At 42.2% G+C, this 16,770-nt stretch overlaps 1 protein-coding gene across 2 annotated transcripts in view; it reads right to left on the reverse strand.

The window, feature by feature from the left end:
- Positions 1–1,284: 1,284 nt before the first annotated feature.
- Positions 1,285–16,770, reverse strand: part of ddhd1a (DDHD domain containing 1a) — a 68,494-nt gene continuing 53,008 nt past the window's right edge. For both annotated transcript variants that reach the window (XM_084310636.1, XM_084310635.1), the window contains 6 exons: positions 15,462–15,537; positions 14,538–14,687; positions 13,321–13,385; positions 12,227–12,399; positions 4,039–4,242; positions 1,285–3,301 (listed from right to left, as the gene is read on the reverse strand). In XM_084310636.1, coding sequence (XP_084166762.1) covers positions 3,117–3,301; positions 4,039–4,242; positions 12,227–12,399; positions 13,321–13,385; positions 14,538–14,687; positions 15,462–15,537 — 853 coding nt within the window. In that variant the 3' untranslated portion in view covers positions 1,285–3,116. The remainder of the gene's footprint in view (positions 3,302–4,038; positions 4,243–12,226; positions 12,400–13,320; positions 13,386–14,537; positions 14,688–15,461; positions 15,538–16,770) is intronic.

Raw genomic sequence — 16,770 nt, forward strand, 5'->3', positions numbered from 1 at the left:
ATCAACAGACAAGCTGGAGTAGTTTAAATTCTAGTCATTAGATGTGTTGGCACAGTCTTATACAATAGCCTGGTGTCCAGAGACCCTCTGTTTACCGTTAACGTGACACCATGCAAAACGAGGGAGTTTCATAACTTCTCAGGTGAGCCACGAACAAAATGGCATAATCATTCCTTGTGGTTTTTTTTCTTTTTGGAAAGGACTATAGATTAAAAAAGAAAAAAAACCTAATGTCTGTTATCAATGGGAAAATGCCCTTATAATGCGACATCCTCTCTCCATTCTAACTTCTTCAATTCGAACGGATAGTTATGTAGGAAACTAGACACATCGCAGGATATATTTGGCCACCTGGTTGAATCCCATTTACCAAGACGAGATCCAAATTGATACTCAAGACTGGATTAAAAAGTCATGAAAAAATAATATTTTTTTCCTTTTTTATAGAAAAGATACATCTATAACGTTTTTGTTGTTTTAATATTATTAGTCTCATGTGGATATCAGTGTAAACATGTTAGCACCAGAAGGTCTCTCCATTAACCTCAGCATTGAGCAGCATGGGAACGCGCTCTTCGGTGGAGTCAATGCTCTGAGTGACAGCGACCTTGTCCAATAACTGAATAGAAGATTTGATTGGACATTCAGATTCAGGAGGCTTGTTAGACAACCATCTGGATGGAGACAATTTAACATGCATTCATGTTTAGATTCATAAATCGCTCTGTAAGAAAATAAGTTTATATTCCATAGCCTTCTACTGGGGCTTATGTACGGTAATTCCTGCAAACCTAATCCGCCCCCCAGCTACAGTAGTTGGTAGTCACTTTGAGAATTGAAACTATGACAAGGTCGGACGTTGCAGCTAGACCAAGTGACACCGACTAGGGCGTGGAAAAGGAAGAAATCCCCAGTGACATCCCATAATAGTAAGGTTTGTGAAAAGGTCATGGCTGAAAACTAGAGGGGAAAAAGTTATGCTTTTTATTTCGAGTCTCAAGTGAAAATTGACCTCAATCTCAAACCCTGCCCTCTTTTCTTGATCAGCTGTTGCTTTGTCCGAGGAAATAGGTTGAGATCAGGTCAATTAAGTCTCCCGTCAAATATGGTGTCGTGCAACGTGCTAAACGTCATTGGTCTCTTGGAACTGTTGATAATGCAACCAGGTAGTTCTGCCAGCATCAATGGCATAGTGGCTGCTTTGTTGTACACATATACATGTATATATATACATGATCTATATATAAAGAAAATGGCTTTTTCTGATCTTTGAATTAGTGGGTACACTATTCTGTAATGATGACCTTTATATGAAAGTCACATCGATCAAATTGTAAAAAAAAAGAAAAAAAAAAAAGAAAGAAAGAAAACACATATTCATGTGGAATAGAAAAGCAAAACAAGGAGAAATGATTTCTTTAAATAACAAAATAACAATAAAAGGGACAATATGCCATATCATTCATCTTAGGGAAATATATTAATATTCTACATAAATAACATAATTTTTTTCTGACCCCTTGTGAAAGGTTGCATTGCGTTTGCTCGTTAAACGTTAACGTATTTTTCTAGATGTCGAAATACACACTTAAAGGGTTCCAATCTATTTGTGTAAAAACCCAACTAATCTCAGAACAATCTAACGTCTGGCTCTGGGTCCACCTCACCAGAAGAGGTGACCCGACGGAACGGAAAGAGAACCCACGGCGTCGGCAAAGGTAGATTGGCGGAGGTCCGGGTTTGTGCGTCACACAGCTCCATGGTGAGGCCCGGGTTTGTGCGTAACACAGCTCCATGGTGAAGCCCAGGTTTGTGCGTCACACAGCTCCATGGTGAGGCCCGGGTTTGTGCGTCACACAGCTCTATGGTGAAGCCCAGGTTTGTGCGTCACACAGCTCCATGGTGAAGCCCAGGTTTGTGCGTCACACAGCTCCATGGTGAAGCCCAGGTTTGTGCGTCACACAGCTCCATGGTGAAGCCCAGGTTTGTGCGTCACACAGCTCTATGGTGAAGCCCAGGTTTGTGCGTCACACAGCTCCATGGTGAGGCCCGGGTTTGTGCGTCACACAGCTCCATAGTGAAGCCCAGGTTTGTGCGTCACACAGCTCCATGGTGAAGCCCAGGTTTGTGCGTCACACAGCTCCATGGTGAGGCCCGGGTTTGTGCGTCACACAGCTCCATGGTGAGGCCCGGGTTTGTGCGTCACACAGCTCCATGGTGAGGCCCGGGTTTGTACGTCACACAGCTCTATGGTGAGGCCCGGGTTTGTACGTCACACAGCTCTATGGTGAGGCCCGGGTTTGTGCAAGGAAACTATAAAAGGAAGGGTCACTACATCACTGTGTAGCGTGTGACATTGAGTCGACATCGAGTTGAATGGGATCAGCCGACTCATCGTTTATGTTTATAACATCGAATATCAGAACCATCTGCAATTTGTTGCATTGTTAACTTGCCAACAACGTTTGATGTATTGGTTGATGTATACTTCCTCAGCTTGCATATTTAGAATTGTAATACAGGCTTCAATAGAACTGACACCAAAGTCTGGCACCAAGCAGAGCATAGAACGCTGGTACGTAGTGACCCATCCTTCTTTTATAGTTTCCTTGGGTTTGTGCGTCACACAGCTCTATGGCGAGTTTGTGAAGAGAGGTGAGAGGACTTTGGGCTGGGCTGAAGCCTGGGGTTCACGGGGGGGGGGGGGTTGCAGCAGTTCCCAAATAAAGTCCAGGCTGGAGGGTTGAAGAGAACACTCTATTCAGTCGTGTGCAGTGGACTCTTAATGTAGGTCTAGCTTCAACCACTGATTTCTACAATTCCTTGCGGTTCATAAGTATAAGCCGAGGGGTTTACTGGTCTCAGTGGTACAGGCTCCTGGTCCAACAGTGTCACCCTTGGGGTGAGCAAAGCTGTATCCATCCATTTACGGAGTAAAAAAAAAAACTAAAAGGTCTGTGTTCATTAGAGTGCAGGTCATTATGAGTTAAAGAACCTATAGAGCCAGGGAGAAAGAGTTAGGATTAGGATGCCAATCTGTGTGTGTGTGTGTGTGTGTGTGTGTGTGTGTGTGTGTGTGTGTGTGTTGGTTAGTAGACAAAGTCCCCAGTGTCATTTCAGTCGGTTTCCAGGCTGTCTTCTGGGTCCTGCGGCATCTCTCTCTGCTTGTATATGAAGGTCAACAGGAAGAGTGCTATGTCGTGCGAGCACCAATAGGCCGTGTGCGAGGTCACTGCTGACCAATAGCGGCTTTCCACCAGACCCTCTCGGAGCTCGAAGTCCATGCGTCGCTCCAGCTCCACTGCAAGACAAGACGGAGAGCGTGTCACGGTCAGAGGACTGTTCTCCATTGCTGGTATGATGCATTCCATTCCGCTTCCAAGATCTGTTCCGACCTGATTCTTGGTTGAAACCGACATAACCTAAATGCTAAATAAAGTTCATATTTCCATTTAAAAAACATCAACATCAAACCATTCAGCCATCTTGGCTAGCTAGTTAAATGTATATCAAGCTGATGAACTGAAACAATGTGCAGTGGAAGTGGTTGTATAGCTCATGAACTGACAACAGGTTGATGTTACCGTTTTGAAATGCAACTATGAACTTTTATATTAACTAGGAACTTTTATATATATAGTTTTGGTTTCTGACATTACTTCATGCCCCAGAAGTAGATTGGAACATATCGGATTTGGCACCACACTGGTCCCCCGCTGTAATATTAAACGGCAACGCTAGTAGCTACACATCACAACTGGTCAAATTAACGTTGATTGAGATTAAGCCCCTGTGGGCGACAGTATGTATACAGTATGTAATATGAAATGGTGCAATATATCCAACATTTCAACTGCTCTATGGGCACTGAAATCTCGATTAGAACATTCAAATTGTTATTTTCACTCAAAAGTTAAAGCTGCATTTGCAGAACAGATGAACCATCATAAACATGAGCATAATGGTATATGAGGCTTTTCTGTCTGACTGACTAGTTTTAAAATCAAATTCAACACGAGGGAAAGGAAGTGAACTAACATGAGGTGGCTATGATGGTAGAGTTTGATTGGGCGATGGTAGAAAGGCCGTATGCCGATTGGCTGTCTGTCCTCTTCTGCTCCTCCCCCTCACTGGCGGCCCCTCCTCCCTCCACTCCGACGGACACCGAGGCAGGCTGACTGCTGGAGCGAGAGAAACGAGAGAACAAGATACCGCCGATGCCCTTCCCTATACTGGCCGCTCCTAAACCAAGGAAAGAGCGGTGGAGAGGGTGGGAGTCAGAACGAGGAGAAGAGAGAGAGCGTAGTGATAAGTGATGGTGAGAGCATATTTAAACAACAATATTCATTAGTTCATTTAATATCTGAAATGGAGAAAAAAAATCTAAAACTAACCTTCGTACTGTCTCTACTCTACGTACTACTATCATGCACTTTTCCTGCATATATGTCTTGACTCTTTACTACTATGCACTCAACACGGCAGCACCCAAGTTTCAACACTGTTTGATGAACATCGTTACTTAGCTGAAAAAGTTGTACCCTTCCTGCTGACTTGTCGTACAGAACTTGTAAGTCGCTTTGAATAAAATAGTCAGCTAAATGACTAAATGTAAATGTAGTATTCTCATGACGTGTCTATAGACTTGTTCGCTGTATACGTCAGACTCCGTGTGCATGCGCATCCCCGGAGCAGAAAGGAACGTAATCCTGGTCAGAACGGGGCAGACTACAATATATTTGCATTTGTTAGCCATGCTAGCGATCTAAACAATCAATCCATGCCAAAGCTAGATATGTAAAAGGTGAAAGACTCACACTCACAGCCATGCTGATTTGGCTAAATTACATCCAGCCGTTTTCATTTTAAACTACTTTTAGTCAGGGGAGTGCCATGGTTTCTCCAGAGCCCTGTATATCAAAAAGCAGGGTAGCCGGACCAGCACTCTCAGGTTCAATGTTTTTAATGGCAGCCTGAATAGATAGCAGACATGTTTCGGACAATGTCCTTCTTCAGTGATATGGCTAGCAATGGAAATACATTCAAGATGGTAGTTAAATACACCTGGCAGGTAATTACATGACATGACACGGCAGGAAATGACATCACAACGCAGGTGTGCCGGTGCAATGTGACCAAAGGAATGACCTATCAAAGTAGAGTCCAATCATAAATAACCCGTTTGAGAAATTTGTCAAATCTTATATGCGCTATATTGACGATCGGTTTTTTATTTGGTCTGGTTCATCATCTGATCTTTTTGCCTTCCTTGAGTACCTGAACACCTGTAGAGAAACAATAAAGTTTACATTGAAGTTTGATATGCATAATTTACCTTTCCTCGATGTTCTGATCAAGAAAGCCCCTAATGGCATCTCATTACACACAGGTTTTTAAAAAGGAGACAGACCGTAACTCGTTCTTGCATTATTCCAGTTATCACACCCCAGCCTTGAAGAATAGTCTACTTTATAGCCAAATACTTCGTTATAAGAGAATATGTGATACTGACGATAGATTTATTGCACAAGCAGAGGTCCTCCGTGGCAGTTTCCACGAAAGAGGCTACAGTGCCGATTTGACACTCAAAGCCCTGAACAAAACCAAACGTATCGATAGGGCCACGTTGTTCACCCCCAGAAAGAAAGACAAAACAGACAAAGTATCTTTTGTGTCTACTTACAGCCCTATCACGAGAGACAGACGGAGTATTGTCAATAAACATTGGCATATTCTGCAGCCTCTTATAGGGGCAGCGTTTCAGCATTCGCCTAACTATTTTTATAAGAGACAAGCGAATCTATCTAATCTCCTAGTCAAAACTGATTTGCCCTTAAAGAAACCTTCTCATTTTATGTCCAATATCCCAGATGGGAATTTTCCCTGCCAATCCTGTGTACAGTGCCAAGGCATGATTAAAAGGTAAATTTTTCGCACATCCTAAAACGGGGAAAAATATACCAGTCAAAGGACAGATTACGTGTAATTCGTCTAATCTGGTATATTTGCTAAAATGTCCTTGTAATATTTCTTATGTGGGCAAAACAACGAGAGCCTTTAAATCAAGAATCAGTGAACACAAATGTGCTGTGAGAAATTCAGATGTCAAGTCGTCGGTAGCTCGACATTTCTCCAAGTGTAAACATACCGTCAACAATCTCAAATATATGGGACTAGAGTTAGTACTCAGGCCCGCGCGAGGTGGAGACAGACACAAGTTGCTGTTGCAACGTGAATGCTATTATATCCACCTGTTCAATTGCATCGAACCTAGAGGAATGAATGAAGAGAACGTTTTAACCGGTTTCCTCTAACCTCCTTACACCCACAGTGTTATTTCTGGTTTTATTAAAGTTGTTGTTTGTTGCTAAACAAGAGGTATGTTTCTCAAGGATGCCCAATGTATAATTTGAAACCATTTAATTAAATATGTAAAGGGCCTCAATTAGCCCTAGAAATTAATGGGCATGTTATAATATCAAGTTTCTGGTAATTTTGTTTTGTTTTGTATTGTTTATAATATAGATTGGTGTTAGATATAGATATATCTATATATATGTATAATTTATGGATTTATGATTGGACTCTACTTTGATAGGTCATTCCTTTGGTCACATTGCACCGGCACACCTGCGTTGTGATGTAATTTCCTGCCGTGTCATGTCATGTAATTACCTGCCAGGTGTATTTAACTACCATCTTGAATGTATTTCCATTGCTAGCCATATCACTTGAAGAAGGACATTGTCCGAAACATGTCTGCTATCTATTCAGGCTGCCATTAAAAACATTGAACCTGAGAGTGCTGGTCCAGCTACCCTGCTTTTTGATATACTGAACTTTATGGGATTACAGCACCCAGTGTTAGAACTTGTGAGCACGGTCTAACTTGACTATATTTCTCCAGAGCCCTGTCATATTCTTTTAGTGCAGCAGTTCGTCACATGACTCAGTTGGTATTGCCGATTGGCTCGAACACGGTATGTTTGTAAACAGGGAACAGGTCTATAGGGATGCAATGGTATGAGACTGATGGTATGATTATATGCTGCAACCATTGTGATTGGTGGATCAATAAAAGAGGGCGGGGTCAATTATCACAGTTTAACGGTATTACCATCCTTATCTATCTAGTTCTCTATTTTTGTGACATGAGAGAAAGACACATAAGCATTTTATAATGAAATAATTATAAGTGTTCCTTTTGTAGGTCTAGTGTAATTTTTTTATCCACTTTTTCTCCTCTATTTTTCTCCCATCCCGATTCCACTGTGCCAATTCTCCCCTCCCCTGTCTTGAACGTTGCTCGCATATGCCCCCCACTGGCCGGTTGTAAGGAGGATAGAAGCCTTGCATCACGTGTCCCCTCCGGTACACGAGGAGGCAGCCTGTCACATCTTTTCACCTGCCAGCACGGACTCTCATTGGCGAGGTGTAACGTGTGGGAGGCTCACACTACCCCCACCATTTCCTGTCTCTGCTGTGCAGGCGTCCCCAAACGACCTGTAGGAGTTGCTGTCCACAACGTCCAGATTACCACCCATTGACTTCCACCCGCTAATTCTGCCAATTGAATTAGTATGACGGCTGGCCCAAGCCGGAGGCGAACCCGGTGTCTCTTGCGTTGGTGACGAGTAGGGCTGTCTTAAATACTTCGAAGGTTCGAAGCTTTGTTCGATGGCACAAGCTTCGAACAAAAAATAATAATAATAGAAGTTTAAAAAATAAAATAAAAGATCTTGCGCCTCCATTCCAATGAAACGAAAGTAAGCGGTGCCTCGACTCCACCTCTCTACAACAAGCACGTGGAGATTATCTGTGTTGAAAACAACAAGGACATGTGCAGCAGACATGTCGACGAAGAAGTCATCAGACGTGTGGTTACACTTTAAAATATGCAAAGACAATGCCCAAAAAGCCGAGTGCCAGATATGCCAGAAGAAAATGGCATATCACAACTCTACAACAACTTTGTCAAATCACCTAAAAAACGTAAGTATTGTTGTACACGACGGCGACGCCACACAAAACATTAATAAGGCTATGCCTATGCTGCTATGACTAATGTGTTACCAAGTTGGCTAATTTAATTGTAATCATCTGCTTTTGTAGGTGCATTGTCTGATATAATTATAAATTATAAATTATAAATTAAAAATAATATAATTGTTTGCTTGATAGACGAAGGTTGCAACATAATTATGTAATGTCATGTCGTTGGCTGTGAGAGCAGCCCCACTGCACCCAGGCAGCGCAGCCGAGTGAAACCTTGTTGGCTGCGTCACAGTCACGAAAGGGGCTACTTAATTAATTAATCCAATCCACTTTATTTATAGAGCACATTTTAAAAACAACAAAGTTTACCAAAGTGCTGTACAAGTCCCACAACACAAGAAAAAAAAAAAAAAAAAATTATATATTTATTTTTATTAAAAAAAAAATCTCGAAGCTTCAAATTAAAATCGAAGCTCGGCCCCGAAGCTTCGATTGACAAAAAGCTTCGAAGGTCAGCCCTAGTGACGAGCGCAATGTCCGCTGCGCCACCCAGCCGCACAGGTCTAGTGTATGTTAAAAGTGAATACAAAATAAATCGGAACAATGAACACTATTTTTATCTACAAATAACATATACATAGATACTGTAGCTTCTAAAAAGCTTACAGTTAAGAAACTGATGTTTTGAAAAATTGTGAAATCAGTTATTTGCTGCAGCTCAAGGAGGTTATACCACCTGTCTCCACATGAGGGCGCCTGTGCCCCATGCTGCCACTTAAACAGCAACGGCAGTATCCATACTATGGAGAGGGGAGAGATTGCTGATATGACAATTGACCAATCTCAAGCCCCTCCCTCTTTTTTTATCCTCCAATCACAACTGTTGCAACCAAGGCAACATCCAGCAGGTCCCATTATTCTAGACATCGATACTCATGATTACTGTAGCTAATGTACTAGTGACATGACAGCCTGACTCCTGAGCCAACTCTAATGTACTAGTGACAGCCTGACTCCTGAGCCAACTGGAGCTTCAACTGGGCCAGTTAATACCAGCCAGGCAGATCTCTCTGCAAGGGAAAAGAAGAAATGGAGAAAATGGATTTAATCTAAAAGAGGTAAATATATATATATATATATATATATAAATAAAAATAAGCAATTTCCAGAATAAAAACCGAAAAACAATTCTGCTAGCCTCTGGCTCTGGGCCACTCGCTGTCTGCATCCCAGACTATCCACGGGTCGTCTGGACACATCAATGGCAATTGTGTTCAGACAGATTTCTTTAGGGAGTTTGTAAATGAAAAAGCCTTTGAGACCGGGTACAGATGGCATGCTCTGGCCCAGATACTCCTGGTCAGCTGAGTTTACTGGTTTACTGGTCCATATAACAATGTATAATAACACTGTACATACTGTATATAGATTTCTGTATATCCATACCTACTCTTATCAGTTAAACCACTGGCTAGACTGGTCTATTACCATAATGTATTCATACTACCATGGCCGCCTAGTTATAGTTGAAAGTGGGGGTGCAAGATTTTTTTTTTTTTTGCTTTTTTGGGGGTGCAAGATTATTAAGTGACAGGCAAGGGGTGGACAGATTTTTTTTTTTTTTTTAATTTAATGAACACCTGTATGTGCAATTTCCTGCAATATAGAGCCTTCAATCTTGACCAATAAAGCTGCTCTTTTCACTATAAAACTCAGTTTATATTGCAGTATGATAGCCAATTACTATAATAATAATAATAATATATTAATTAGGGATGTCCCGATCGCGTTTTTTTTATTTTGATTTTGAGTATCTGCCGATACCGATCTTTCCCGATCCGATCTTTCACATTAGTAACCAATTTGACGCATTTTTGTCAGAAACTGGCGGAGCTAGACAAGCCCCTCCGTTCACATCCCCAGCAGCAGTAGCAACAACAACAAAAACCATTCTTAAATCATGACCACGTCAACATCATGAAAGATTCACTGCGAGGGCTCTTTTAGCTAACGCTAGCTAGGCAGTAGGCACGTAGCTATACATTACAGTAGCATCACTTCACTGTCTGCCGAGCTAGCGTTGGATACCAAGCAAGCTAACATTGACTTTAAAGCCAGCACTAGCTAATGGTTAGGTAATGCTAACGCTATAGCTGCAAGGTAGCTCATATATTGACACTATCAATAGCCCCAGTCGAGCGCGGCGGCTCGCATCACCATACGAGAAATATTCTGTTTCAATCTGTTTGCGCATTTAGTATACAGTCACAGTGTTCGACTTACGTAATGAAAAGCTGACGAATAATCCTCACAAAGCGAATGTTATCCAATATCCAGGTGAACTTTCTTCATTCAAACGAGGCATTCAAAACAGCTGTTTTCGCACCAGCCACCTCCCCCATTCCTTTGCTCGCTCTAGTCACATAACGTCCGCCTTGCAAACATTGCAACTGGCTCTGGCTAACACGTTGTGGTACCATCGCATGCGCTCATGCTCTGGGGGAGGGACCGTGGGAGGCAGTTGATCAAACCATTAAAATGTGGAGGGCGGGGGGGTCACAATCTTTGGAAACTTAAAAACTCGCTATTAACCCTTTCTCTGCCACACTTATGTACATCCTTATACCATCCTCTGCCAGCTCTATTTGTCTATGGAGAAGTTCCCCTTCTTTGCAGGGCTATAACTTTTTAAATTGTATTGCTAAATTGACATTACTATGGCCCATTCAACGTCAATTATCTATCGTTTAGGATGTAGCAACGTTCTACTTTTTCATTCACATATTCATACTAAAATACGGTCTAAATATAAGTATAAATATGTTTTTATCGTTTTCTGCAGCATTCTGCAGAGCGTGATTTATAGCCCTAAATGCATTATATTGATGATCAAATACAGTTTGATAGCGATCGGCGCCAGATAAAAAATTTCAAATGTATGTGCTTCTAGAAGTTACTACTCATCATCTGATGTTGACCGGATGGGGGGGGGGGGGGTCGTTTATAATTCCGTGGCCAACGTTAGATGATTCATGTAGTGTGGGTGATATGATCATCAGAGCAGTTTGTATTGAACACGGTAATAATAAACACTGAAACTTACCCCAGTTACCTCGGGCCGTTGGGCGATGAGCGTGGAGCAAAAAGATTGCTATTATGGGATGTTGAAATATGCGATCCATTTCCAGGTTGTATAATAGTATATACGTCCAAATCATGTTGTTTATAGAGTTATTGGCAACGGATCGCTATCCATTGTGTCGAGCTCGAGTCCCGCGAGCGATAGCGAGTGGCCGGACCGAATATGGATGAGCACCAACTTCCTGCCGCTCATTTCCTGTTTGGGCGATCCGCCGATCGGCCACCAGATGGCGCTCTTGAACCGTTGGAGAGTTGAGGAGATCAACAGGGGATCTCAAGTCTCCGCGGGAGAAATATGATTGCCATCACAGATTTTTTTTGAGCGCGGTCTAACTTGACTATATACATCACAGATTTTTGAAATATTGATCTCAATGACGTGTTACGGCGTCATTGGCAGATTACGCATGGCGGAGAATGACGTGTTACGGCGTCCTTGGCGATTAAAGGGTTAAGTGTCATTGCGTATTATTAATTTGATTGAAATTACGTAGTTATGGGTTACATTTATATATTGGGGGGGGGGGGGGACATATCATATTTTTCATATGATCAAAAAGTGGGGGTGCAAAAGCACACGTTTGCTCCCCCAAGTTCAATTGTGGGGGTGCAGCTGCTCCACATTGCTCCATTGGTCAGGCGCCTATGCATACTACCACTGTATATAATAATACTGGACATACATTAGCTTAGCATATTTACTCTGTAGCTTTGTCATATATTCTCCATACCATTGACATGTTAATATTGTATACAGCAATGCATTTTACTGCTTCTTTACACACTGGGTAGAAACCAACTTCCTTTTGTTGTACTCTGTACTTGTGCAATGACAATAAATTGAATCTAGTCTAATAGACTTACTAACAAAAAGTGATTAAATAACCCAATATACTGCCTAAGAACTACATTATTGGAGCTAGATAAAAAAATACCTTCTAATTGAAATGTTGCGAAAGGATTACATCCCACTGAATTATCAGATGGTAGATACCAAACCAGAATTGACTCAATCTCAAAACTACCCGCCCTCTTTTATTGATCCCCCAATCATGACCGTTTGCCTTCCTTGAGACAGGATGAGGGTTACCCAGTATGCTGGCCTTGCCCAGGCTGGTGATGGACTCTCCATAGTAGCGTCGGGTAAGGACAGGGGAGGTGCTGGGGCTGGGGACACTCTCTGAGTCGGACGTCGGATCTTTCACCGGGTTCAGGAACGTAGGGCGGATCTCGTCGTACGGCGTGGGGTTGATGGCACTACACCTGACGGAGGGAAAACACCACAAATAATCAGCAATGAATCTAGAACAAGATTATATTGTTATCCTGATAACCACATGTTAAGTGTACAGGCCAGGAGCCTACCATGGTTTTCAAGACACTTGTATAGCAACGTGTGGAAAGTGGAAACCATTGTAATGTTGCCATGTAATCATTGTGATATTACCAGAGACACTATAGTACTTGCTACAAAGCAAACATATTGTTTTAGCTAGAGTAAAATGTGTTTTAGGTACCGTAGAGCCGACTGTATTTTGAGGTGAAAGGAGTTTTAAATGCGTTAAAAATTAATAACAATATCAGCAGTGAGTGGTCGCCATGGTAACTAAGGACTCTTGTAGCAGAAACCACTGGTGGCAGCATGTGTAGAAGAGGTCAGGTCTTGTTAGTTGCCATTGTCAAGATAGCGGCAGAGTGAGCAGACTTCTCTTGAGACTTGAAGACCACAGGTTCTTACCAGTCAGTGTATCTGTTGTTATTATGGGATGTTATGAAGGACACATGTTCTTACCAGTGTATCTGATGTTATTATAGGATGTTATGAAGGACACATGTTCTTACCAGTGTATCTGATGTTATTATGGGATGTTATGAAGGACACAGGTTCTTACCAGTGTATCTGATGTTATTATGGGATGTTATGAAGGACACATGTTCTTACTGGTGTATCTGATGTTATTATGGGATGTTATGAAGGACACATGTTCTTACTGGTGTATCTGATGTTATTATAGGATGTTATGAAGGACACATGTTCTTATCTGATGTTATTATAGGATGTTATGAAGGACACATGTTCTTACCAGTGTATCTGATGTTATTATGGGATGTTATGAAGGACACATGTTCTTACCAGTGTATCTGATGTTATTATGGGATGTTATGAAGGACACATGTTCTTACCAGTGTATCTGAGCAGGAGCGACATTGCTGTAATGTTTGAGGATGAGAGGCTCCAGCCTGTAGGCCTGCAGGACGGACGCACAGACACAGACAACATCAAATCTAGGTCAAGTACATGAATTGGTACATATTTGGAATCGGTTTGCTTTGGTAGTCCAGACTGGTGGAGAGAATCATAATAGTGAAACTGTTATGAGAGTTTGCTTCAGTTTAGTTTAGCGGAACACTGCAGCTGAAGATCAACAGGAACAACACAAATGTTAAGCACATCCAACATGCGAGGTGATAGGGGTGGGGGGGGGGATCGATACACTGATGGCAAAATTGTAATATATACATACACATTTATTATAAAACTTTTTTTTTTGCTTGACAATCCCATTTTGCTGCAATAAAATTATTAGTGTGAGGTGAACAGACTGAAAACCTCATCTTATTAGATAAAACAGATTTAGTATATATATTTTTTATTGCAGATCTGGACAGTTCTTCCATTGAGGACATAATCTGCAGTTGAAAAAAGGTAATGAATCAGAATATATCAGAATATCGTATTGTGGGGCCTCTGGTGACGCCCACGCCTACTATGTGAGCAAGTAGTCAGAGAGGTAGGGATGTACTATAGTAACCTGTAAGAGTTCATGCTGTTTATTAGTTTACTTCGCATCAATATATGCTAAAAGATGACCGCTTTCATTCAGCCATTCATGCTGTACAGCAGTCGCTGTGAACATGTGTAGTTCTGACAGGGAGCTGAGTAAACAGGAAGTGAAGGGTAGGTGTGAAATGACGACTGAAAAACAATAGCCATTGTGTTCGCTGGGAGGAAGGCGAACAAGTTACCCACAGACGGAACAGACTGAGCTGTCAAAATCACAAGTAGAACACGTTTCTCCCGACCCCAAACAAGGACAAACATGCGGATCTCAAGCGCCACCCTCTTTTCTTGATCCTCCAATCACAACTGTTGCTTCCCAGCAACAGCTGTGATTGGAGGATCAGTAAAAAAAGAAAAAGGGCAGGGTTTGAGATAGGTCAATTGGTCTTACACAAAGTGCTTTGCCAGTTAGTCTCCACTAGGGGCAGAGTGGATATCACAAGGGAATGACTGAATTACTGACAAGAGTGAGTTAGTGACATTGCTCATAGAGGCGCTTGAGATCTAAAGACAACGGCTCTCTGAAGTATAAATCTGCCACTAAACCAGAGAGACTGACCACAGGGTCTGTGGGATGGAACACGTTGAAGAGCCTGCTGCAGATGGAGGTGGGCAGGATGTGGTCCTGGTGGCCACTGGTCCCGGGACGGATCCCTCTCAGGGCCAGGAACACAGACAGAGGAGAACCCATACAGAAGAAATTCTCCACCTGAGGCGTGGACAGACACAAAGATGAACCCGTGGTCACGGTGTGTAATACTCTGTCTTCATGAGCAAAACAAGACAACACATGAAGTCCACGGTCTTGCTGTTGTGTGAGGTCTCGTTATCATTGCACCATGCATTCGATTAGATTAGATTAAAATGTATTGTCATCATACAGCAGCGTAATTAGTACGAGTAGGTAAGGTATATGTACATATATATATATATCATCTACAGATATGTAAAAGGATTATGTGCAGGTATGTACAGACAAATGTGTATATATAGTATGTACTGTGAAACTCTGCAAGTGGTTGATATGTTTCAGTGCTATTTTCACAGAGACAAAACCCTGTATGTGTTACTGTGTTACAGATTATATTATTTATCCACCCAGAAAAGTGTTTTAGTAGTGAAGTAACTATACACGTTGCTAATATGCTGCTGTATACCTTACCTTAAATCTAAGGGCTGGGGGTACCGTTTACCATATGATGCTGTATACCTTACCTTAAATCTAAGGGCTGGGGGTACCGTTTACAATATGATGCTGTATATACCTTACCTTAAATCTAAGGGCTGGGGGTACCGTTTACAATATGATGCTGTATATACCTTACCTTAAATCTAAGGGCTGGGGGTACCATTTACAATATGATGCTGTATACCTTACCTTAAATCTAAGGGCTGGGGTACCATTTACAATATGATGCTGTATACCTTACCTTAAATCTAAGGGCTGGGGGTACCGTTTACCATATGATGCTGTATACCTTACCTTAAATCTAAGGGCTGGGGGTGCTGATGGTTTAGCGGCCTCCAGGCCCTGCAGTTGATCCTCCAGCTCTCGTAACCTGTTAAGAAAGAGACCCTCCAGTCAAACTCACAACCATCTATTCACTTGACACTCGTCTCACAGGAGGAAAACACTTCCACACATGGCATGTTCGCTTCATTAGCCTTTTTCATTGAAACCAAGGGGGCAATACTAGCAACACGCTTGCAGCTAGCTATGCGCCCCTTGGTTCCAATGAGGAACGCTAACAAAGCAAACATGCCATTTCTGGGGGAACTGAAGGACATCATCATTTGAAATCTTACATTCTGTACTTTCATAAATCTGAAAAATGACAGAGAGGGAGACTTGTTCCACATACTGCTGGGCCCCGTCCCATATCTGTAAACTCTTACCTCCAGTGAGAAGACTGTCAAGTGAAGAAAATTAACAAAATGTCAAAGTACTCCTTTATTGTACTGTGGGTCTGAGAAGCCCACGGAGACATGTCATAGTGATACTGGGCTACACAGATAAACCTCCCCAGACTCCCAGACTCCTGCCGGCCGGTCGGGGTAGGGCTGGGCGATATGGCTAAAAACGTTATCGCGATAAAATAAAATAATTTTCATATCACTCGATATCGATAATTATCGTCGATATAATTTCTGTCAAGTTTAATTAACTTTTTATGCCCGGCGCCGTTCTTCTACGCAGTAAACACGGCCCAGTGCATATATTATTATATTCCACCAGGGGGCAACCTACCGCCACTGGATCATATGCATTATAAGAATGGAACTAACACAGTTAGCCAGTCGGTGTATCCCACGACAATGTACTAACTATCACCCTAAAATACTCCGTTCCGCCCCAATACATTGCAACAACGTCCACCGCATACCCCACACTAGTCTAACCGTTACCCTCAGAATTCACGCCACACACCCACTCCGCACGTAAACTATAAAATAGCGGCGTGCAAGCTAATGATCCTAGCCAGCCTTGTTTCCAATGTACTAACTATCACCCTAAAATACTCCGTTCCGCCCCAATACATTGCAACGACGTTCACCGCGGCGCAGCATACCCCAAACTACTCTAACCGTTACCCTCAGAATTCACGCCACACACCCACTCCGCACGTAAACTATAAAATAGCGGCGTGAAAGCTAATGATCCTAGCCAGCCTTGTTTACTACCCAGAGGTGCACCGCGGGTCTCCTTTGCTGTCGTCATCTCCTTCACTGATTGGTTGTTAGTGCGCATGTGCTGATATCCAAGCTTGGAAAATCGATATATCAAAACTTTG

The sequence above is a fragment of the Notolepis coatsorum genome (genome assembly GCF_963971535.1).
Source record: "Notolepis coatsorum genome assembly, chromosome: 3".
Lineage (NCBI taxonomy): Eukaryota > Metazoa > Chordata > Actinopteri > Aulopiformes > Paralepididae > Notolepis > Notolepis coatsorum.